Here is a 25,182-nt window from a genome sequence, read left to right as displayed (position 1 = left end):
TCATTTAAGACAAATTAAATGAAAATAATACCAAAGAATTTGTGTTTGTAATCATTTTCAGGAAGAAACTGAGTATTATCTGACAGAATTGCAGGGGTGTCAATACTTTTGGCCATGACTGTATATCACAAACTTGACTTTAAACCTCTAGGAGTATTCATTATTTTAACAATCCAAACATATACCTGATTGACTACGGGTTTACTGACTCCTAACATACAGCCTAATAAGAGGCTATCAGTTTGGGTTAGGAGACTTATCCCAGGTATTGCGGTACATATTAGGATTGTGGTACATATTCGGATTGTACAATATGCCCCTGTGAACCTGGCCTTAGTAGATTTTATGGGCAAATAGATCTTACAGTATTAGGTTTTAAAATTTTATTACATTTAAAGAGTGTAAGTGCAATATACAGTTGTTTGAATTTATTATTTTTTTCCTTTTAAATGCAGGTTGTACACAAACATCTGTTCCACTAATGCGCACATCATTTAGCAGGTGAAGCAGCAGCTTAAGTAATACAGTGCAGTGATCTTCTTAATGGCCAAGCAGCTGATCTCAGGATACTCTGGTTATGTAAGGCTAAAAGGAAGGAGAAAAGATTAAAAAAAAAAAGTCAATAAAAGTGCACACATACACAAAAAAAAAAACAGCACAGATCATATACGACTTGCCATCCCCATATTATGGATTTTGCATGGATCCATTACAATTCTTAACAGATGCAATGCAGCTGTCCATAATAGACATGCGGATGTAAAAAAACAAAAAAACAAAAACTAAACACACTTTCTGAAAGGCATTCAGACAACTTTGCATATGCTATTGTAAACCAGCCTAAGCTTGTAGTGCTATATACATCTTTCTTCCATACCAAAGTAGTTAGCACAACACTTTTGATCACTGAAGGGTTTTTTGGTGTTTTGTACATCAGTTTGGAGACACTTTTTTTGGACTGGCACTTGTTGGATGCTTTTATTTTTAATCTACATTGAGCAAGAAAAACATTAGCAGTTTTTGAAGCAAAAACGCTGGCGAAATGCTCAGTGACATGCTAGAAACTTTGAGCCTCCCCAATTACTTGCATTATAAAATATAGCCGAAAAAAAAACCGCCTGAAGAAAGTCAGCTGAATTCTTTTAACAGCTTAGTGTTTTGGAAACCTGAAGTGGTTAAAAGACTATCAAAAGAAAACCATATGAATAAACACGTTCTTACATGGTAATACATATATTCATTTTTTTGAGCCTTTAGTTAGTGCTTTTTTGGGTTGCTTTTACAGTAGAATCTACCACAAAAACAAAAAAACACACACACACAACTGTGTCTACATGCCCTTACATGGGGATTTTGTGGTTTTAAACATAATGTTTGAAATCAGGACACTTTTAGATGGAACTTTGAGGCAATGCCAGAAGTGGGTCTAGCCGGAAGCAGTGTAAGGCCTTATATTTTCCGTTCCTTCTGAATGTGCAAGAAGGGTACAAGCTGCACCCTAAAGAGTTTTTCACAGCTTTGTTGCAGAGCAAAAAAGCACATAACTGAAACACTGCTGTGATATGTACTCGACAATTAGGCCTGGGATACACACTGTGGTTTACAGCCAAAGATCGCCAGTTTCACTGCTATACTACAGCATAGTTTGAATGAAAGGGGGTCACTTTGCAACTCACAAGAGTCAAGCAAGTCACAAAAAGTTATAATCTGGATTTTTTCTAAATTGAGTGACCTGGTACTTTGAGGTTCAAAATAGGACCCCCATTCACTAGCATTATGTGGTAATGCATTAGGAGCATACTGCAATATTTGGCCTTGTGACCTATGTCATGGCCAAAGTCGCCCTCTAGTTTCAGACTACAGGTTTCCTAGTGCTGTACACTAAAACAAAAGCTAGAAAACAGTATCATACCTGTCAATTAGAGAGTCTCTCATGTTTGTGGCAATGGTGCTTGGCTGAGCATCACTTAGCTTGAATACACTTTCTATGACTGACAGCTCTGTACTGGTCGTGTCCAGACCGCAGAAAGCACACCAGTCATTGACAACCATTCCTGCTGCAATCACTTCACTACCTCGATTGACTGTACCAGCCTGTCAAAAGACAATTAAAGTTAGTGTCAATTAGTGATTAGGATTTGACAGGATACATTTAACTGAATGCTCAAATTTCAAAATAAAATGTTTTAACGTTCTTTATACATACTGATTTTCACAACATGCTTTTTGAGGGTTATATTTTTGGTAATTCAATAATGAAATAAAGACAATGAAAATTATAATTTAGATTATTTATATAGTATCAGTATAAAAAAATAAAAATGGTGCCTTGTTTGTACACGCCAGAATATTCTAGATTAAACCATCTTAAAAAGTTGCTATATTTTGACGAAACATGGTGTTGTGCAAAAATTTTGCAACTTTACATATTCATGCTGCTAAAGTAGGGGGCATTTCGGCAGGAAGTGCATGTGGCAAAACTCGGCCATCTAATTGATGATCAGTTGTGGTATATAAGGTACTAGAGTAAGATTTCTGATGAGGCATGCCAGTTGTGAAATGTGCCCTGACTGATTAAGAGGCTTGCCCCCTAAGTGAACCAAGCGCCTCTTAAGCTATGTGCACACGATGCGTTTTTGCAGCTTTTTTTCCTCGCAGAAATGGTCCAAAAATGTAATGGAATCCTTATGCAAGCTTATTCAATGTCAATCCTGAAGTGTTCTGCACATGATCAGTAAATTTCCGTGCGTATTTGCAGTGCGTGTCTTTCTGCAGCATGCCAATTCTTTGTGCATTTCGGCAGCATTTCCGCACCCATTGACTTCAATTGAGTCAGTTAAATCCGCAGCAAAAACACAGGAATAAAAATGTTTGCAGATTTGCTGAGTTTGTGTTGCGTTTTACCATCTTCCTATGGTGTTTTCCACGCTGTCATGTGTGACAGCATGGAAAACAACTGCGCGGTGGTTCCTATCAGCGGTAACGCTACCGCCGGGGAGACAATCAGTTTTAAGACTGTCAGCGTGATCCCGTAGCTGTGACTGTCACCCTCAGTAACATTACCGCCAGTACTGTCGGTCACAGTGCTGCGGAATCATGCTGTCCGATGTCCGCGTGATCCTGCAGCAAAAAGCTGGCGTAGGCCGATGAGACTACTGCTTCCATCAGGCTATGTCTGCTGTCACTGATAACAGTGACAGCAGGTGCCGCTGATGGGATAGTATTATCATCTGCTGGCACCTGTGCTCACAGTTTAAGTAAAATTACATACATATTCCCATAAAAATAAAAAAATAAAAACACTCACCTTAACGCCTAATCCCCGATGCCCTTGCGTCCTAGAAATAATGTAAAATAATCCACCATATATTCCATGTGTGCCGTAGTCCACGTAATCCAGATTGTCCCACGGTGATATCACGTATAGAACAGTCACATCGGGAGATGTGACTGCTCTGCCCGGTGATACACTAACAGGAGGTAATTGCTCCCGCAGTGTATCACTGAGCTGCCGTGAGAGAGTTCACCGAAGTTCATCAGCCCGTCATCTCCGATGCTCTCACTTACAGCACCGCTGAGTGAGAACTTTCCCACGTGGCAGTGGTGCCGTAATCGAGATCACCGGAGCTGATCAGCTGATTAACTCCAGTTAACTCTCTCACTGCAGCTCAGTGCTATACACTGCGGAAGCAATTCCCTCCTGTCAGTGTATTGCCGGCTGTCTTTGAGAGCAGTCACATCACTGATGTGACTGCTCTCAAAGTGATCAGGATCATCGTGTGACATTATGTATCATCTTCTCTGCTATAATAAATGAAATGTGGATTACATCTGCGCTGCTGCGACAAATAATAGATCCAGATATACTGTTAGGGTGTTCGGGTGGTTTATTCAACGCGTTTCGAAGCTCAAAGGCTTCTTCTTCAGGAAGTTTCCACACAAAGATCTTCTCTGCTGACAGATGAGGAATATTTGTGGTTTATTTTATTTTTGTTACAGGAAACATTGGCTTCGGTGGATTAGGCGTTTGGCAATTATGGTCTAATTAAGATTCATTAAAGGAGTGTCATTATTTCAAATAAAGGACTTTATTCTGGGTCTCTGTTTTATACAATATCACTATGGGGTTATTAATAGATAGGTGTCTTATAGACACCTCTGTATTACTAGCCTGTGGGCTTGATGTCACCTGACAATACAAAGGTGACATCAACCCCACAAATATGAACCCCACTTGCCACAGCTACTGGGCAAGTGGGAAGAGCGAGGCTAAGCGCAAAATTTGGCGCATCTTATAGATGCATCTTGTCTGGGAGGGGCAAAAATCCATGGCCCCTTCCTAGGCTACTAATATCAGCCCACAGCTGCCTGCATATCCTTTGCTGGTTATTATTTATAAGGGTACCCCACATCATTTTTTGGGGGGGTCCTCCATTTTAATAGCCAGCAAAGGCTAAGTATACAGCTGTGAGCTGATATTAATAGCTTTGGAAGCTCCATAGATATTACCCCTTCCCAAACTATAAACATCTGCCCCCAGCTGTCGGCTTTCCATCTGCTGGTTATTAAAATTGCGAGAGCGCACATTTTTTTTTCCATTTTTTTCTTTAAAATTAACAGTTGCTGTTTAGCTACAGCCTATGTACATTCATTCTGATAACACTCCTACATAGGCTGGTGACAATGTATGGGTAGGTTTGTGTGTGTTTACTTATCAGCTTAGTAATGAGGGTGTCCAGCTGACACCTTATGACTAGGCCTGGAACTACTTGTCAATGACAGCTGCTGCTCTAATCCCATTACCCTGATACCACACTGCATCAGCATGAAAACTTGGTGTTGAGCCAAGAAATACCAACTTTTTTTTTTAATATCTTTATTTAGCTTAAAAAAAAAAAAAAAGCCTTCATTGCTGTACAAAAAACGCATGCAAAAACGTGCGTTTTTGCAGTAGCCTCTCTCCTGCATAGAGATGCAGAAACCTTGCAGAAATTTCTGCAAGAAAATACTCAACGTGTGCACATAGGCTTACTCCACCACAACCCTTCATTAAGAGTAGAATGTACTATGCCAGGCTTCATAAGTTGCGGCCACAGAGCTGTATGATGACTCAAACCTAGTGTGTACCAGTGTATGAACACAAGTGCAAGAATTGTGCGAGATATTGATGAACGATTGGATAAGGTACTGAAATACTGTGATAAAACAACTCAGTTTATGAAATCTGATACGTGTGCCTAGATGTGCTTTGAAGAGCATGCCTTAACCCCTTCATGACCCAGCCTATTTTGACCATAAAGACCTTGCCGTTTTTTGAAATTCTGACCAGTGTCCCTTTATGAGGTAATAACTCAGGAACGCTTCAATGGATCCTAGCGGTTCTGAGATTGTTTTTTCGTGACATATTGGGCTTCATGTTAGTGGTAAATTTAGGTCAATAAATTCTGTGTTTAATTGTGATAAAAACGGAAATTTGGCGAAAATTTTGAAAATTTCGCAATTTTCACATTTTTAATTTTTATTCTGTTAAACCAGAGAGTTATGTGACACAAAATAGTTAATAAATAACATTTCCCACATGTATACTTTACATCAGCACAATTTTGGAAACAAAATTTTTTTTTGCTAGGAAGTTATAAGGGTTAAAATTTGACCAGCGATTTCTCATTTTTACAACGAAATTTACAAAACCATTTTTTTTTAGGGACCACCTCACATTTGAAGTCAGTTTGAGGGGTCTATATGGCTGAAAATACCCAAAAGTGACACCATTCTAAAAACTGCACCCCTCAAGGTGCACAAAACCACATTCAAGAAGTTTATTAACCCTTCAGGTGCTTCACAGCAGCAGAAGCAACATGGAAAGAAAAAATGAACATTTAACTTTTTACCCAATGGTAAAAGGAGAAACTGAACAACGAAAGTGGTTGTCCAATTTGTCCTGAGTACGCTGATACCTCATATGTGGGGGTAAACCACTGTTTGGGCGCACGGCAGGGCTTGGAAGGGAAGGAGCGCCATTTGACTTTTGGAATGAAAAATTGGCTGCACTCTTTAGCGGACACCATGTCACGTTTGGAGAGCCCCCGTGTGCCTAAAAATTGGAGCTCCCCCACAAGTGACCCCATTTTGGAAACTGGACCCCCCAAGGAACTTATCTAGATGCCTAGTGAGCACTTTAAACCCTCAGGTGTTTCACAAATTGATCCGTAAAAATGAAAAAGTACTTTTTTTTCACAAAAAAATTTCTTTTCGCCTCAATTTTTTCATTTTCACATGGGCAATAGGATAAAATGGATCCTAAAATTTGTTGAGCAATTTCTCCCGAGTACGCCGATACCTCATATGTGGGGGTAAACCAATGTTTGGGCACACGGCAGGGCTCGGAAGGGAAGGCGCGCCTTTTGACTTTTTGAATGGAAAATTAGCTCCAATCATTAGCGGACACCATGTCGCGTTTGGAGAGCCCCTGTGTGCCTAAACATTGGAGATCCCCCACAAATGACCCCATTTTGGAAACTAGACCCCCAAAGGAACTAATCTAGATGTGTGGTGAGCACTTTGAACCCTCAAGTGCTTCACAGAAGTTTATAACGCAGAGCCATGAAAATAAAAAAAAAAAAATTATTTTCTCAAAAATGATTTTTTAGCCCGCAATTTTTTATTTTCCCAAGGGTAACAGGAGAAATTTGACCCCAAAAGTTATTGTCCAGTTTCTCCTGAGTACGCTGATACCCCATATGTGGGGGTAAACTACTGTTTAGGCACATGCTGGGGCTCGGAAGAGAAGTAGTGACGTTTTGAAATGCAGACTTTGATGGAATGCTCTGCGGGCGTCACGTTGCGTTTGCAGAGCCCCTGATGTGGCTAAACAGTAGAAACCCCCCACAAGTGACCCCATTTTGGAAACTAGACCCCGAAAGGAACTTATCTAGATATGTGGTAAGCACTTTGAACCCCCAAGTGCTTCACAGACGTTTACAACGCAGAGCCGTGAAAATAAAAAATCATTTTTCTTTCCTCAAAAATTATGTTTTAGCAAGCAATTTTTTATTTTCTCAAGGGTAACAGGAGAAATTGGACCCCAGTAATTGTTGCGCAGTTTGTCCTGAGTATGCTGGTACCCCATATGTGGGGGTAAACCACTGTTTGGACACACGTCGGGGCTCGGAAGTGAGGGAGCACCATTTGACTTTTTGAATACAAGATTGGCTGGAATCAATGGTGGCGCCATGTTGCGTTTGGAGACCCCCTGATGTGCCTAAACAGTGGAAACCCCTCAATTCTGACACCAACACACCCCTAACCCTTATCCCAACTGTAGCCGTAACCCTAACCACAACCCTAATTGCAACCCAACCCTAAGGCTATGTGCCAACGTTGCGGATTCGTGTGAGATATTTCCGCACCATTTTTGAAAAATCCGCGGGTAAAAGGCACTGCGTTTTACCTGCGGATTTACCGTGGATTGCCAGGGTTTTTTGTGCGGATTTCACCTGTGGATTCCTATTGAGGAACAGGTGTAAAACGCTGCGGAATCCGCACAAAGAATTGACATGCTGCGGAAAATACAACGCAGCGTTTCCGCGTGGTATTTTCCGCACCATGGGCACAGCTGATTTGGTTTTCCATATGTTTACATGGTACTGTAAACGTGATGGAACACTGCTGCGGATCCGCAGCCAAATCCGCACCATGTGCACATAGCCTAATTCTAAAGGTATGTGCACACGCTGCGGAAAACACTGCGGATCCGCAGCAGTTTCCCATGAGTTTACAGTTCAATGTAAACCTATGGGAAACAAAAATCGCTGTACACATGCTGCAGAAAAACTGCACGGAAACGCAGCGGTTTACATTCCGCAGCATGTCACTTCTTTCTGCGGATTCCGCAGCGGTTTTACAACTGCTCCAATAGAAAATCGCAGTTGTAAAACCGCAGTGAAATGCGCAGAAAAACCGCGGTAAATCCACAGCGGTTTAGCACTGCGGATTTATCAAATCCTCTGCGGAAAAATCCGCAGAGGACCAGAATACGTGTGCACATCCCGAACCCTAACCCTACCCCTACCCCTAGTTCTTACCCCAACCTTAGTGGAAAAAAAAAATTTCTTTATTTTTTTTTAATTGTCCCTACCTATGGGGGTGACAAAGGGGGGGGTCATTTACCATTTTTTTTATTTTGATCACTATCTATCTCAGTGATCAAAATTCACTCTGGCAGATTCGGCAGGCGCACTGCACATGCGCCCGCCATTTTGGAAGATGGCGGCGCCCAGGAAAGAAGACGGACGGACCCCGGGAGGCTCGGTAAGTATAAGGGGGGGGGAGATTAGGGCACGGGGGCGTCGGAGCACGGGGGGGTGGATCGGAGCATGGGGGGTGGATTGGAGCACGGGGTGGGGGAATCGCTGTGCGGGGGGGGTGGATCGGAGCACGGGGGGGGGATCGCTGTGCAGGGGAGGGGATCGGAGTGCAGGGGGGTTTGATTGGAGCACGGGGGGTGTGATTGGAGCACGGGGGGAGCGGACAGGAGGACGGGGGAGCGGAGCACAGGACGGAGGGGAGCGGAGCACAGATCGGAGGGCTGGGGGGGCGATCGGTGCACATAAGTGTTTCCAGCCATGTCCGATGATATTGCAGCATCGGCCATGGCTGGATTGCAATATTTCACCAGTTTTTTAGGTGAAATATTACAAATCGCTCTGATTGGCTGTTGAAAGTGAAACTGCCAATCAGAGCGATCGTAGCCACGGGGGGGTGAAGCCACCCCCCCTGGGCTAAACTACCACTCCCCCTGTCCCTGCAGATCGGGTGAAATGGGAGTTAACCCTTTCACCCGATCTGCAGGGACGCGATCATTCTGTGACACAGCATATGCGTCACAGGTCGGATTGGCACCGACTTTCATGACGCATACGCTGTGTCACAGGTCGGGAAGGGGTTAAAAGAAGTTGTCCACTTGCAGATAGATATGAACCTTGGAGTCTCTCTTTAAATACTTTGCGTTTCCAAATGTGCTTGTGAGCGGCGCTATCGTTGTCTGCTCATCCCCATGACGTGACCCCCCAGCTGCAGCTGCCAGTGATGTCACATCAACTTTCGGAACTAGAAGCCAACCCGGCATCACTGAGGCAGGTCCCAGTCTCCCCGAATGACTGGGCTGTGTGCAGAGCTTCACCGCACATCATAGCCCAGCATCGCGCGGGCTCTCCAGCACTGCTTTCATTAACAGAGCCCAAGAAAAAAGCAAAAAGAAACTTTGTAAGAGATAAATCCACTTATCACGCTCCAAAACTGCTTAAAGGGGGTTGTCACGTCTAAAACGATGCATTCACCGGGAGAATTCATACGTCTGCATTCACACAGTGACTGCAAACTTTTCATTAAAAAAAAAAAAAAAAAAAATCAGTCTTTGAGAGATCACATTATATATTTGATCTATAAACCTACAGGGAGAAGCTCAAGAAAAACCTAAACCACAACCACAAAAAAAAAAAAAAAAAAACTGCCGAGACTCCCAGCTCAGAGTAAAAACTTGCCAAATTGCAGAATACAAATGACAGATAGTTTTACTCCTTATGTACACATACACAAGGACTTCCAGAAATCCTGGAACATTACCTGAAAGTGTAATTACACTTAAAAGGAACGTGCGAGGAGGATTGTGCAAAGTGACCTACAGACAGTTATGTAGAATAAATTACTTGGCACTCAAGAGAAATTCTTTGCAAGGTAAAACGTGAATAGTTCATTTATTAGGTGCATCCAGTTCCATATAAATTGAACGTTTTCGGTCTAATCAAAAGACCTTCATCAGAAAAGGTTATAAAGTACTGTAATACATGTGTGGAAAAACACAAAGGAAAACATTTTTTAGAAAATGATGCACAGAGAAATATATAGTAAAAAACAGATATGGTACACATTGCTCAATGGAGAAATGATAACTAAACAGACATCACATGTTACACGAAGAGCAGACAACAGCGGCGGTCTAAATGGATCCGACCTGGTGCTCCGTGAGTGGTGAGCTTCGTGGTGGAGATGCTAAAGGCTGTAAATGTGTAGGAAGGATAATGCAAGAGAAAAGAGGGCAAGGAGACACATCACGTCCAACTGAAAAACCGAGCGAGTGGATAGCGAATAGGCCATCCCTAAAGGATACAGGAAGTGCGGTAACCTCTATGACTAGTGGTTGACGGACTAAGGTGCACAGTGAGATGCCTGAAATATAAAACATGAACATGTAAATAATACATAATTGTCATTGTGCAGGAATAGTGCAACATGTATGGGCACACAACCCCGTAGGGAGAAGAGAGCATAAGAATGAGTAGAGGGCAAGAGAACGGACCCTGCAGTGTGACCACCTACAACCTGCAAGAATGAATAGAGAAATAGCCCAGAGTAGTAAAAGCATATACTAGAAAATTATATTATAGCTACCTGGATGATTAGGGCAATCTGATAGGGCCCATAAGGTGCCAGCAACAGAGCAGGCCTAGGGGAGGGAGGGCGCCTAGGAGGAACAAGGAGAGATAGAGGAACACCTAGCCAAAAGTTGTCTATACCAAGGTAAACCCCTATAGAGTACTAGTCACCATCCCCTTTGTCTCTACCTTTCATCCCTTTTCGAGCCTGGTACAATCTACCATTAGGAGACATTGGAATATCTTATCCAAAAGTTACCCGACAGTTCCAGAATTTAAAGCTCCATTCCTACCATGTTTTAAGCGTGCTAGAAACCTTAAGGACAGGCTGGTCAAGGCAGATATTGGCTCAGGTTCAGTGGTCCCAAAACAAACTTTTCTTCACACCCAGAAACGTGGTACTTTCCCCTGCCTCAATTGTCTACAGTGTAGTAATGTACAAAAGGGCTCCTCTGTGTTTCACCCACAAACTGGTAAGGCCATTCCCATAAAAGGTTTCTATACCTGCGAGTCCACATTCGTGGTATATCTCATCAAATGCCCATGCGGCCTAGCCTATGTAGGCGAGACCACGTAAGCAGTAAGGGAAAGAGTGGCCCAACACAAATCCACCATCCGATGCAACAAGACACATCTTCCCCTCCCACACCATTTTGCCATAAAAAATCACGGTATTGCCCAACTCCGGTTTCAGGTTTTAGAACAGGTGGATATCCCTAGAAGAGGACAAAACCGTACCAGAATGCTTCAAAGAAGGGAAGCTTATTGGATTTATACGCTCCAGACCTTAGAACCAAAGGGATTAAATAGAGATTACGATATTTCAGCTTTTTTGTAATTCCTGGTTTTGTAGTCTATGTAAAGTGAGCACAACCAGGGAATGTGTTGATCGCATTTGTTTATGTCATGTTTTTAATTTTCTGTTTTACCTCTTTTCACAGAACCGCTAGTCACGTCCTGCGCACCGAGCACTGGCCCCACCCCATATGGTACAGTATCCACACTCAATGCCATTCTAGATATAGAGCATTAGTCTGGTCTCTATATCACCTGCGTGTGACCACCTTTGAGGTCTGTTCTAGACCTTCCCTCCTTTCTCTGTATTAGGTCATTTACCTCTTTATTTTGCATATACCCTGTTTGAGTTCTCCTCGTCCAGCCTCCCTTGCCCTCTCTAATTTCCCTGCGTTTGTTCTCCCTTGTAGTTTCGCCCTTCCCCCCTCTCTCCCCTCGCTGTATAGGGCCGCCTCTGGCTTTCTTTTTTAGCCTCCGGCACTCATTCTCTTGGCGCAAGCGCCCTTCAGCTCCCTTCCGTCCTTGTCTCTCTGCGCACGCGCCGCCGACCCGGTCACGTGTCTGCTATGACGCTACGGGTCAGGTGATTGCCTGGCGGCGCGCACATAAACCCGGAAGTGCCGCCGCCAGACACCAGCTCTGGGAGTCTCACAGCCTTCGCTACACGGCGCCGGGGTCCTCCGGCTTTACAGGTACTCTCTGCCCCATTATACAGTGACGCTCGCCCTCTCTCGGCACTCCGCCTCGGCCTAGAGACTTAGTCACTCATTATATTTTCTTTTCAACAGCGCGTCTGCTCCTGCGATTTGCTCGCCCCCCACAGCGCTCGCCTTATATACCCTCTGCCTTACAGGTAATGGTGACTAGTACTCTATAGGGGTTTACCTTGGTATAGACAACTTTTGGCTAGGTGTTCCTCTATCTCTCCTTGTTCCTCCTAGGCGCCCTCCCTCCCCTAGGCCTGCTCTGTTGCTGGCACCTTATGGGCCCTATCAGATTGCCCTAATCATCCAGGTAGCTATAATATAATTTTCTAGTATATGCTTTTACTACTCTGGGCTATTTCTCTATTCATTCTTGCAGGTTGTAGGTGGTCACACTGCAGGGTCCGTTCTCTTGCCCTCTACTCATTCTTATGCTCTCTTCTCCCTACGGGGTTGTGTGCCCATACATGTTGCACTATTCCTGCACAATGACAATTATGTATTATTAACATGTTCATGTTTTATATTTCAGGCATCTCACTGTGCACCTTAGTCCGTCAACCACTAGTCATAGAGGTTACCGCACTTCCTGTATCCTTTAGGGATGGCCTATTCGCTATCCACTCGCTCGGTTTTTCAGTTGGACGTGATGTGTCTCCTTGCCCTCTTTTCTCTTGCATTATCCTTCCTACACATTTACAGCCTTTAGCATCTCCACCACGAAGCTCACCACTCACGGAGCACCAGGTCGGATCCATTTAGACCGCCGCTGTTGTCTGCTCTTCGTGTAACATGTGATGTCTGTTTAGTTATCATTTCTCCATTGAGCAATGTGTACCATATCTGTTTTTTACTATATATTTCTCTGTGCATCATTTTCTAAAAAATGTTTTCCTTTGTGTTTTTCCACACATGTATTACAGTACTTTATAACCTTTTCTGATGAAGGTCTTTTGATTAGACCGAAAACGTTCAATTTATATGGAACTGGATGCACCTAATAAATGAACTATTCACGTTTTACCTTGCAAAGAATTTCTCTTGAGTGCCAAGTAATTTATTCTACATGACTGACGGGTTGGATACCTAACTTGTGCACCTCCTACAAACCTTGAGTGCCGTGGTTTCTATCATTACGTGACCTACAGACAGTGTCAGGTTGGGATAGAGATTATAGGATAAAGATTGCTCTATTCTGAAAAGAAAATAAAACCCTTCTGCAGGCAGACGCCAGCCTGTGTAGTTGCAGCTATTGGTGATCCAATGGCTGCTACTGAGCAGGCGTCGGCAGTGCCACCTTTGTAGAGAACAAACAAAAAAATTCTCTCCTCCAAAGGAAAAAAAAAAAGATTAAGAAACCACCACAAGACAGATTTCATCAGCCAAGGTATTTTTAATCAGTGTAAAGGAGCCGACCTGACACTGTAGGTTACTGTGCACAATCCTGCTGACAAGGAAAACAGTCATGTCACAAACCGCTATAAACTTTTACATATGGTGTTAATCTGCAGGTTAATAGCATTCTAACGCTGTGCAGCCCCAGCACTGAAAGACTGGATACTGGGAGGAAAAACTTAATTCCTCTCGGCAGCCTCAAGCTTTCAGTCATAGTGGTGCTGCCGGCACAGCTACAGTCACCGCTCAGTACACAGTGAGCGACCGCTGTAACTGAGCTGCCAGCACTGACTTGCAGTGGATCTGTGCAGAGTCAGCCATCAGTCAGTGGCGAGGAATGGTTAGAGCCGCTGCTCACTATGTTCTGACTAAAGACTGCAGCAGAGCTGGCCACGCCTGTATGACTGACAGCTGGAGTAATAAAGTTCATGTCCTCATGGTAGCCAGTCTTTCAGTGCGGCATTACAATGCTATTAACTTGCAGATAAGCACCATAGAATTACGGTAGGTTATTAGCGTTTGGGAACATGGCAGGTTCCCTTTAACAGGGAATAGGTCATCAGGTTTTTGCCACCTAAAATGACATAAGCATGACATGGGGACAGAGACCCCAATTCCAGTGACATGTTACTTGCTAGGCTGCTTGCTGTACTTTTCATAATCTCCTGCTGGTAAAACAGGGAAAACTAGTAAACCTCATGCCAAGTAGTCCTCCATATTCATAAGCTGTGTATAACCCCGCCCCACCACGGACTGGCAGCTTTCTGTACACTGTGCATAGGCATAAATCTGCCAATAATGTGTGGCTGGGGTTATAATGAACTCATAACTGGTACATCAGTAGCAGATAAAACTACAGCAAGAAATCCAGTAAATGACTCCGCTGGAACAAGGGTCTCTGTTAGTGATAAGTGTACTAGGAAATAGCGTTCTCAAAGTATCGTGGGTGCTTGAGTAATATGTTCCAAGTCCCCGCAGCTCCACGATTTGCGGCTGTTAGCCAATCCCCGTATGTGCTGTGGCTGTTCAATTATTGTCTAATAATGCAGCCACGGAGCCTCAAATATGCTGCTCTCAGATGGGGGTAGCAAAATCCTGGCAAGACTCCCTTTAAATATATATGGCAATTTACCATTAACCCCTTCATGACCAGGGGATTTTTCGTTTTTCCGTGTTCGTTTTTCGCTCCCCTCCTTCCCAGAGCCATAACTTTTTTATTTTTCCGTCAATTTGGCCATGTGAGGGCTTATTTTTTGCGGGACGAGTTGTACTTTTGAACGACATCATTGGTTTTAGCATGTCGTGTACTAGAAAACGGGAAAAAAATTCCAAGTGCGGTGAAATTGCAAAAAAAGTGCAATCCCACACTTGTTTTTTGTTTGGCTTTTTTGCTAGGTTCACTAAATGCTAAAACTGACCTGCCATTATGATTCTCCAGGTCATTACGAGTTCATAGACACCAAACATGACTAGGTTATTTTTTATCTAAGTGGTGAAAAAAAATTCCAAACTTTGCTAAAAAAAAAAAAAAAAAATTGCGCCATTTTCCGATACTCGTAGCGTCTCCATTTTTCGTGATCTGGGGTCGGTTGAGGGCTTATTTTTTGCGTGCCGAGATGACGTTTTTAATGATAGCATTTCGGTGCAGATACGTTCTTTTGATCGCCCGTTATTGCATTTTAATGCAATGTCGCGGCGACCAAAAAAACGTAATTCTGGCGTTTCGAATTTTTTTCCCGCTACGCTGTTTAGCGATCAGGTTAATACTTTTTTTTAATTGATAGATCGGGCGATTCTGAGCGCGGCGATACCAAATATGCGTAGATTTGATATTTTTTTTATTGATTTATTTCGATTGGGGTGAAAGGGGGGTGATTTAAACTTTTATGTTTTTTTTATTTTTTTCACATTTTTTTAAACTTTTTTTTTTTTACTTTTGCCATGCTTCAATAGCCTCCATGAGAGGCTAGCAGGCATAGCACGATCGGCTCTGCTACATAGCAGCGATCTGCTGATCGCTGCTATGTAGCAGAATTGCACGTGTGCTGTGAGCGCCGACCACAGGGTGGCGCTCACAGCGACGGGCAATCAGTAACCATAGAGGTCTCAAGGACCTCTATGGTTACCATTCACAAGCATCGCCGACCCCCGATCATGTGACGGGGTCGGCGATGACGTCATTTCTGGCCGCCCGGCCGGAAGCGGTAGTTAAATGCCGCTGTCTGCGTTTGACAGCGGCATTTAACTAGTTAATAGGTGCGGGCAGATCGCGATTCTACTGTTCAAAACAGCTGACATGTCCCGGCTTTGGTGCGGGCTCACCGCGGAGCCCTGCATCAAAGCAGGGGAGCCGGCATCGGACGGTATAGTACGTCCGATGCCGGTAAGGGGTTAAAGTAACAAGCACATTTACTTTGGAAAAGCAAACTTGAGGGAAAAGAACAAAAGTCCCAGGCTGTGGAATCTGAATGCCAAATTTGACTACCATTTTTTTCCCCACATACCCTTATCTATATGTTCAAAATTACTAAACTTTCCAAAATTCCCCAGTAGGTAGCGCTAAACGGGTTGCACTAACGCAATATGAACCTAGCCTAAGAAGCAAGCTTTTATATAGCGTTTTGAAGTAGCATTCATTCTTATCTTATTTTACTTACCACTAAGGGGACTTGGAGTAATGATGACAACTCATCCTGGTCTTCTATTGATGTTTTGGGATGAACCAAACCCCCCTGATTACTAAAGGCACAGTAACTGCCAACAAGAACTTGCTCAGCAACTGTCTGCCTGAAAACCTCTACTTTCAGAACGTCTGCTAGTATCTCCTCTGTCTCCTGAAACACAAAAAGAAAATAAAGAGCAGGGATTATAGAAAGTACATTATTCTATGTTATCCTTGTGTCTTGTCTTACATTTTACAGAAGGGAAGAAGAATTTGATGGATCAATGATGAACCATTTGTAACAAAACATTAGGTTAGGGCCAAACAGCGTGATCGGCCACAGTAGGCGACAACTTTCCCACTGCAATGACCAAATTACATACTAATTTGTAGAAAAATTGTGCAGCAATTGACCCACCATGGTTGGCCAGCGCTTTGGCCACCCTATCCATCAGGTCAGTTGTTTTTTTTTTGTCACCAATTTTGTCACCAATAGCAGGCAGTATATGATCACTTCTATGAAACGTGCCTCACTGGTAAGGCCAACCTTACAGTTTGGGGAGCACCACTGTTATCGCTGGCCACAATGAGTGGAGGCGACAGCAACAGTAAAACAGACCGGAATAAGTCCAGAATAGGTGTGTGTGTGGAAATACGAAACTGGAGGAGACTTGAAAAGGCAAGTATAGGGTTCTTTTGTTGGTTTAAAAAAAGATTCCTCTTAAAGAGATATTCTCTGTTTTGGACAGTACAGATAGAGAACGGTCTACTGCTTGGGACTAGGAAACGGCATCATCAGATTCATGCTGTGCAATAGCAGCCGATAAGTCTCACTGCAAGATACTTTGAAAAGCCATCCTGGGACTAGGTGTCTCATGTAAGACATATCCCCGGTGGCTTGTCCTTGTTCTTTGCCTGGCAGGGAGACACGTTAGCCACTGGTGCTGGGCAGGGAGAAGATTGCACGGACATGCCTTGGGTCTAGACAGCGTAGACACAGTGCCTGTCCGGCTTATCAAAGGCAACATGCCTAAAGACCAAGAGAATTTAAAGAAATGTTTACAGTAGATATTAAAAAACAAACAGCACATACCCGGTCAAGATCGGGGTGTACAAGGGCTACGTAGTCATTACAAGCCATCACATTCCCCAAAGCGGAAAGTCTCTCCTCAACCCTCTGGATTCGTACAGAGTCCGGTAAGCTGTTTCTGATGTGCTGGAGTTCTTGATCTGTTGTGTTGTTTGGGACTAGAAGGCCATTTCGGTTTCCTACATAAAATGTGAACACAAATTCAAAGCTAAAAAAGAAAAGAAATAACCTATAGACTATTTAATGTTTAGGTCATATCTTTATGCTCCTTACAAGCAGCTCAAAGAAATTTCAGACAAATATGGTGTTACAGTGAGGGTTTTTATCAGAATTTGCCTTCCATTTTCCATAAATACTTTGTTAAAGGGGTCGAGAAGAAAAGTCTGCAGTCACTTTATGCCGAATCATTAAAGTGTGCAATGTGCACATTGTCATGATTACCCTGTACTCCCCATGCGAGTGCATGGTTACGTGACTGCATGTATATGATATGTACTCGCAGCCACATAGCAATTAGATTTTTCTGCACTTCTCTCAATAGGACACAGAAAGAAAGGGATAAGAGTCTAGTCAGCATGATGTGCCCGCAAACACACAGATCGCATACATGCAGTCACTCGACCACCCACTTACATGAGGAAATACAGAGAAATCATGACAGTGTCTGCATCGCACACTGTCACAATTCAGCAGTCTGTTGTCACACGGTTAAGGTACCGTCACACTGAACGATATCGCTAGCGATCCGTGACGTTGCAGCGTCCTGGCTAGCGATATCGTTCAGTTTGACAGGCAGCAGCGATCTGGATCCTGCTGTGCCATCGTTGGTCGGTGCAGAAAGTCCAGAACTTTATTTCGTCGCTGGACTCCCTGCAGACATCGCTGAATCGGCGTGTGTGACGCCGATTCAGCGATGTCTTCACTGGTAACCAGGGTAAACATCGGGTTACTAAGCGCAGGGCCACGCTTAGTAACCCGATGTTTACCCTGGTTACCAGCGTAAAAGTAAAAAAAAAACAAACACTACATACTTACCTTCCGCTGTCTGTCCCCCAGCGCTGTGCTTCTCTGCACTGTGAGCGCCGGCCGGAAAGCAGAGCACAGCGATGACATCACCACTGTGCTTTCCGGCTGGCGATCACAGTCAGTGCAGGAAAGCACAGCGCCGGGGGACAGACAGCGGAAGGTAAGTATGTAGTGTTTTTTTTTTTTAACTTTTACGCTGGTAACCAGGGTAAACATCGGGTTACTAAGCGCGGCCCTGCGCTTAGTAACCCGATGTTTACCCTGGTTACCAGGGGACCGGCATCGTTGGTCGCTGGAGAGCTGTCTGTGTGACAGCTCTCCAGCGACCAAACAGAGATGCTGCAGCGATCAGGATTGTTGTCTGGATCGCTGCAGCGTCGCTAAATGTGACGGTACCTTTACTGCAGACCTTTCTTTTTAACTTGGAAAACCTCTTTAAACAGATGTAGTCTTTTCTGGAACTAATACGGTTTGCATATCCTTTGGATAAGGCTTCTATATCAGATCATTCGGGGGTCATCAATGTTACACACCTAGAAACCCCCTTTAGGATTTATACAGGCTGCAGCCAAACAGCAGTGTGACCTGTTGGCATTTAGTCGGCACATACAGATCAATTGCGTGGTGGATTATCTGAACATCTGCAAGTGTCATAGGCTTGATTGATGTCTGATGCCTATCCACCTGGACAATGTAAAGCATTTTGGGGGCAGTGTGAACTGTAGTCTGCAACATTACAAGAGGGATCACAAAACAAACATTTTAAAACTAACATCTCTTTATAGAAACTGCTGTATGCCATGTCATGGTTGTGATCTGTACACACCTACACACATCCTTCCAATAATTCTGCATCCAGCTATTGACGCATGCACCACTGGTATGGTCTCGGAGAGCTCTCCTTCAAATACACTGCAAGAAAAATTAAAGCAGGATTGTTTGTGCAGTATAGAACATTAACATGAATTAAATCTAAATCCTGGTAATATGTATTCTTCTCAGTTATGTATTTTTCAAAAACTTTCCTGTCCTACGGAGAAGCCTGCATGTGGCCCCCAGACATAGGTATAAGCGAAACGCGCATCAGAGTACTGGGCAGTGTTGGTTCTTCTGTGCATGATTGCACATGGTGGGTGTAGGGGTGTGACTGATATCTTCACTATGCGGACGGTAATGCAGGGGGTCTGCTGACTACCTAGGTGAAAACTAAGTGATTTATTTATGTAGCATTGGCTGTTCATATAGGTTTACAAGGACTCTATGTTATAGCCATACCCATGTTATTAATTCTAGTTTGATTGACCATTTATGGTCAATCACGCGGTTTTTAATCTTGCCACACTGCATATTTTTAGGGCTTTATTTATGGTTTTTATCTTCTGCAATTGTGTTTTTAGTGTATGTTCATAAAGTATAATAAATTTTGTCATAAAGACTAATATAATTTATATTATATTTGGTGGTAATTATAGGACCAAATGCTGTTTCTGGGCCCCTATGATAATTGAACTGAATTATTTTGATTATAGGCTTAGTTTTCCAGTTTTGGCTAGTATCAAAAAGAAAGTACGGTAGCTTTATTTGAAGCATGACACCAAAAAGTCCAAAAAACCCATGCTTAAAAAAAAAAAACGCACACAAACGCAATGAAAAGAAATAATCAAGTAACCCAATTTAAACATTAGGTGCAGAGATTCTACATCATCAAAAAGCTCATTGGGGGGGGGGGGGGGGGGAACGTAGCCTGAAGGGGTTGTCCAGTACATTTATACTAATGACCTGTTCCAATGATAAACATTATTAGTTGGGGCCCAGCACCCTACCGATCAGCTGTAATCACCTGCAGTGGCCGAATGCAGTGCACGGCGCACACCACCAATGCTCCATACGCAGTTTAGTAGCCATTGCCTAATCTCACAGATTAGCTCCTGATGAAAAGAATAAGCTGATATATGCATAGCCCTGTAGGAGCCACTAAACAGTATGTAAAAATGCGATTCAGCTCCTATGCAATGTTTTTGTCAGACTGCCGGACATTATAGCTGCTAATCAGTGTGGGTGTCGAGAGCCCACCAGCTGTCTGATATTGCTAAACTATTACAATCATAGGTCAATAGTATAAAGGTACTGAACCTCCCCTTGACAAAGTGACAAGGTAAGAACCAGCCACTAGGAGAATGGTCCCCACTAGTGATGAGCAATCCCTGCACGTGTCGCGGCTGCCGAACTGTAATGTAATAATTACCATTTATCTATTACAAGTTCTGTGGCGGTGTCCGCCCCACACTGCCTGTATGTACAAGATGCAGTCACCAGTGACGTTTTCTCCTAAGGTTCTGCTCAAACATGTCAGAGCCTTTCCCAATATATACCTCAGACTGCAGTTTCTACCATATATTATGGGCCACTATACGGCAACGTATCATGTTAAAGGGAACCTGTCACCAGAAAAATGCTATTAACCTGCAGATATGGGGTTAATCTGCAGGTTAATGGCATTACTAACCTACCCGGTGCCCAAACTTACCCGAACAATGCATAGAGAAAATTAACTTTATTGCCCCCAGCAGCGTTCCAGGTTCCGTCACCGCTCCAAGTATACAGAGCGGCAGATGTAACCACGCACCGGGACCTAAGTGACACTGACTCCACATTGGCGCCGGCAACATGGTTACAGATGCCGCTCTGTATATTCAGCGCAGTGACTGAACCCGGAGAATGGCGCTGGGGTGGTTTTTTTCTTTTTTTACACAAACGTTGAATTTTTCTTCATTACATAAATAAGAAAGAACATATACATGTTTGGTATTTGCGAACTTGTAATGGCCTGGAGAATCATAATGGCAGGTCAGGTTTAGCATTTAGTACAACTAAACGGTTGGTGAAACGGTAGACAACTCTGCATTGCCCAGAAAGCACAGAGAAGCGCAGGGAGAGGAGACATGGGGTGTCCGGGAAACTTCCCAACTCTTTCAGGAGGTATCACTGTTTACCAAGCATATCTTCCATATATTGTGAGGCCGTAAGTACGGCCAATGGAGATCTCTGCATGTGTGAGGTCATGTCTTGTGGATAGGGCCCACACCGGGGAAACCGGGACCTGCTGTGTCCGCTGCATAGAGCCCAGCTGCCAGCTACGTTCTACAGACAGCACCAACCTACATGCAGCTACCTGACCAGGCACTGATCACAGCCAGCCTCTCAGGCTGTGTGCACACGTTCAGGATTTTTCACGATAAAGCCGCAAAAAAAAAAAAGAGCATACATTAAGCATCCTATTATTAGAATGCAATTCGCATTTTTTTGTGCTCATGTTGCTTTTTTTTCCGCAGCGGAATCGCATTCTGGAAAAAAACGCAGCATGTTCATTCTTTGTGAGGAATCATGGGGATTCCGCACACATAGGAATGCATTGATCCGCTTACTTTCCGCATGTGGCTATGCCCACTATGTGGGAAGTAAGCGGATCATGTGCGGTTGGTACCCAGGGTGGAGGAGAGGAGACTCCTTCAGGCCTGGGAACCATATAATTGTTTAAAAAAAAAAAAAAAGAATTGAAATAAAAAAAAATCATGATATTCTCACCTTCCAGCGCCCCTGCTCCTCGCGATGCTTCCGTTCCCAGTGATGCTTTGTGGCAATGACCTGTGATGGCGTGCGGTCTCGCGTCATGCTACGTCATATGGGGTCATTGCCGCTAGGCATTACTGGAAGCGCAAGCATCGTGAGGAGCTGGAAGGTGAGAATATCATGATTTTTTTTATTATTTTTAACATTACAGTATATCTTTTTACTATTGACACTGCAGAGGCAGCATCAATAGTAAATAGTTGGTCACACTTGTCAAACACTGTGTTTGACAATTGTGACCAACCTGTCAAGTTTTCCAAGCGATGCTACAGATCGCGGGGAAAACGCTAGCATTCTGTAAGCTAATAACGCTTGTAAAACGCTAGTGTTTAGCGGGAAAACGCATGCCAATTCCGCATGTGATGTACCCACGGCAGGAGATGCGGAATTGGCGCGGAGATTCTGCAATGTGTGCACTTACAAGAACGTAATAGCAACCGTCTATCAATTAACAATATTCAATATAGAACCAAATGTGTGCACTTAGCCTTAATTATCTCGGGACGGACTAAACTGCATATTGGGATGATGGGATGAGGGGATGATGGGCTGCAATACTAGACTCCACCACTAGATGGCAGCACATTTTACAAATGCAGCCCAGGAAATTACTTCTTGTAATATAGCAAGAAGGGAATATGAGTATAACTATTGTTCTGTATGGGGATTATGGGTGAAATATCACAAATACACATGCCCAGGAACATACTTCATCTACTTCTGATAGGAATATGGGTATATCTATTGTTCTGTATGGGGATTATGGGTGAAATACCACAAATACACATGTCCAGTAACATACTTCATCTACTTCTGATAGGAATATGAGTATAACTATTGTTCTGTATGGGGATTATGGGTGAAATATCACAAATACACATGCCCAGGAACATACTTCATCTACTTCTGATAGGAATATGAGTATAACTATTGTTCTGTATGGGGATTATGGGTGAAATATCACAAATACACATGTCCAGTAACATACTTCATCTACTTCTGATAGGAATATGGGTATATCTATTGTTCTGTATGGGGATTATGGGTGAAATATCACAAATACACATGCCCAGGAACATACTTCATCTACTTCTGATAGGAATATGGGTATAATTATTGTTCTGTATGGGGATTATGGGTGAAATACCACAAATACACATGTCCAGTAACATACTTCATCTACTTCTGATAGGAATATGGGTATATCTATTGTTCTGTATGGGGATTATGGGTGAAATATCACAAATACACATGTCCAGTAACATACTTCATCTACTTCTGATAGGAATATGGGTATATCTATTGTTCTGTATGGGGATTATGGGTGAAATATCACAAATACACATGTCCAGTAACATACTTCATCTACTTCTGATAGGAATATGGGTATATCTATTGTTCTGTATGGGGATTATGGGTGAAATATCACAAATACACATGCCCAGGAACATACTTCATCTACTTCTGATAGGAATATGGGTATATCTATTGTTCTGTATGGGGATTATGGGTGAAATATCACAAATACACATGTCCAGTAACATACTTCATCTACTTCTGCTAGGAATATGGGTATAATTATTGTTCTGTATGGGGATTATGGGTGAAATATCACAAATACACATGCCCAGGAACATATTTCATCTACTTCTGATAGGAATATGGGTATAATTATTATTCTGTATGGGGATTATGGGTAAAATATCACAAATACACATGCCCAGGAACATATTTCATCTACTTCTGATAGGAATATGGGTATAATTATTGTTCTGTATGGGGATTATGGGTGAAATATCACAAATACACATGCTCAGGAACATACTTCATCTACTTCTGCTAGGAATATGGGTATAATTATTGTTCTGTATGGGGATTATGGGTGAAATATCACAAATACACATGCCCAGGAACATATTTCATCTACTTCTGATAGGAATATGGGTATAATTATTATTCTGTATGGGGATTATGGGTAAAATATCACAAATACACATGCCCAGGAACATATTTCATCTACTTCTGATAGGAATATGGGTATAATTATTGTTCTGTATGGGGATTATGGGTGAAATATCACAAATACACATGCTCAGGAACATACTTCATCTACTTCTGCTAGGAATATGGGTATAATTATTGTTCTGTATGGGGATTATGGGTGAAATATCACAAATACACATGTCCAGTAACATACTTCATCTACTTCTGATAGGAATATGGGTATATCTATTGTTCTGTATGGGGATTATGGGTGAAATATCACAAATACACATGCCCAGGAACATACTTCATCTACTTCTGATAGGAATATGGGTATATCTATTGTTCTGTATGGGGATTATGGGTGAAATATCACAAATACACATGCCCAGGAACATATTTCATCTACTTCTGATAGGAATATGGGTATAATTATTGTTCTGTATGGGGATTATGGGTGAAATATCACAAATACACATGCTCAGGAACATACTTCATCTACTTCTGCTAGGAATATGGGTATATCTATTGTTCTGTATGGGGATTATGGGTGAAATATCACAAATACACATGCCCAGGAACATATTTCATCTACTTCTGATAGGAATATGGGTATAATTATTGTTCTGTATGGGGATTATGGGTGAAATATCACAAATACACATGCTCAGGAACATACTTCATCTACTTCTGCTAGGAATATGGGTATAATTATTGTTCTGTATGGGGATTATGGGTGAAATATCACAAATACACATGCCCAGGAACATATTTCATCTACTTCTGATAGGAATATGGGTATAATTATTATTCTGTATGGGGATTATGGGTAAAATATCACAAATACACATGCCCAGGAACATATTTCATCTACTTCTGATAGGAATATGGGTATAATTATTGTTCTGTATGGTGATTATGGGTGAAATATCACAAATACACATGCTCAGGAACATACTTCATCTACTTCTGCTAGGAATATGGGTATAATTATTGTTCTGTATGGGGATTATGGGTGAAATATCACAAATACACATGCCCAGGAACATATTTCATCTACTTCTGATAGGAATATGGGTATAATTATTATTCTGTATGGGGATTATGGGTAAAATATCACAAATACACATGCCCAGGAACATATTTCATCTACTTCTGATAGGAATATGGGTATAATTATTGTTCTGTATGGGGATTATGGGTGAAATATCACAAATACACATGCCCAGGAACATACTTCATCTACTTCTGATAGGAATATGGGTATAATTATTGTTCTGTATGGGGATTATGGGTGAAATATCACAAATACACATGCCCAGGAACATATTTCATCTACTTCTGATAGGAATATGGGTATAATTATTGTTCTGTATGGGGATTATGGGTGAAATATCACAAATACACATGCCCAGGAACATATTTCATCTACTTCTGATAGGAATATGGGTATAATTATTGTTC

At 42.6% G+C, this 25,182-nt stretch overlaps 1 protein-coding gene and 1 long non-coding RNA gene across 2 annotated transcripts; one reads left to right on the top strand and one right to left on the bottom strand.

Annotated features, from left to right (window-relative positions):
• Positions 1–368: 368 nt before the first annotated feature.
• Positions 369–19,073, bottom strand: LOC138664804 (eukaryotic translation initiation factor 6-like). The gene is made up of 5 exons (XM_069751777.1): positions 18,932–19,073; positions 17,083–17,258; positions 15,985–16,161; positions 1,913–2,094; positions 369–585 (listed from the first exon to the last, which is right to left on the bottom strand). Exons 1-5 carry the CDS (start codon positions 18,939–18,941, stop codon positions 576–578), a joined length of 555 nt encoding a protein of 184 aa, XP_069607878.1. The 5' UTR covers positions 18,942–19,073; the 3' UTR covers positions 369–575.
• LOC138667552 (uncharacterized) lies at positions 11,118–12,955 on the top strand. The gene is made up of 2 exons (XR_011318816.1): positions 11,118–11,422; positions 12,465–12,955. It is a non-coding gene; the product is annotated as an uncharacterized lncRNA (long non-coding RNA).
• Positions 19,074–25,182: the final 6,109 nt, after the last annotated feature.

The sequence above is a fragment of the Ranitomeya imitator genome, chromosome 2 (assembly GCF_032444005.1).
Source record: "Ranitomeya imitator isolate aRanImi1 chromosome 2, aRanImi1.pri, whole genome shotgun sequence".
In the NCBI taxonomy this organism is placed as follows: Eukaryota; Metazoa; Chordata; class Amphibia; order Anura; family Dendrobatidae; genus Ranitomeya; species Ranitomeya imitator.
This window is presented reverse-complemented; position numbering and strand designations above follow the sequence as displayed.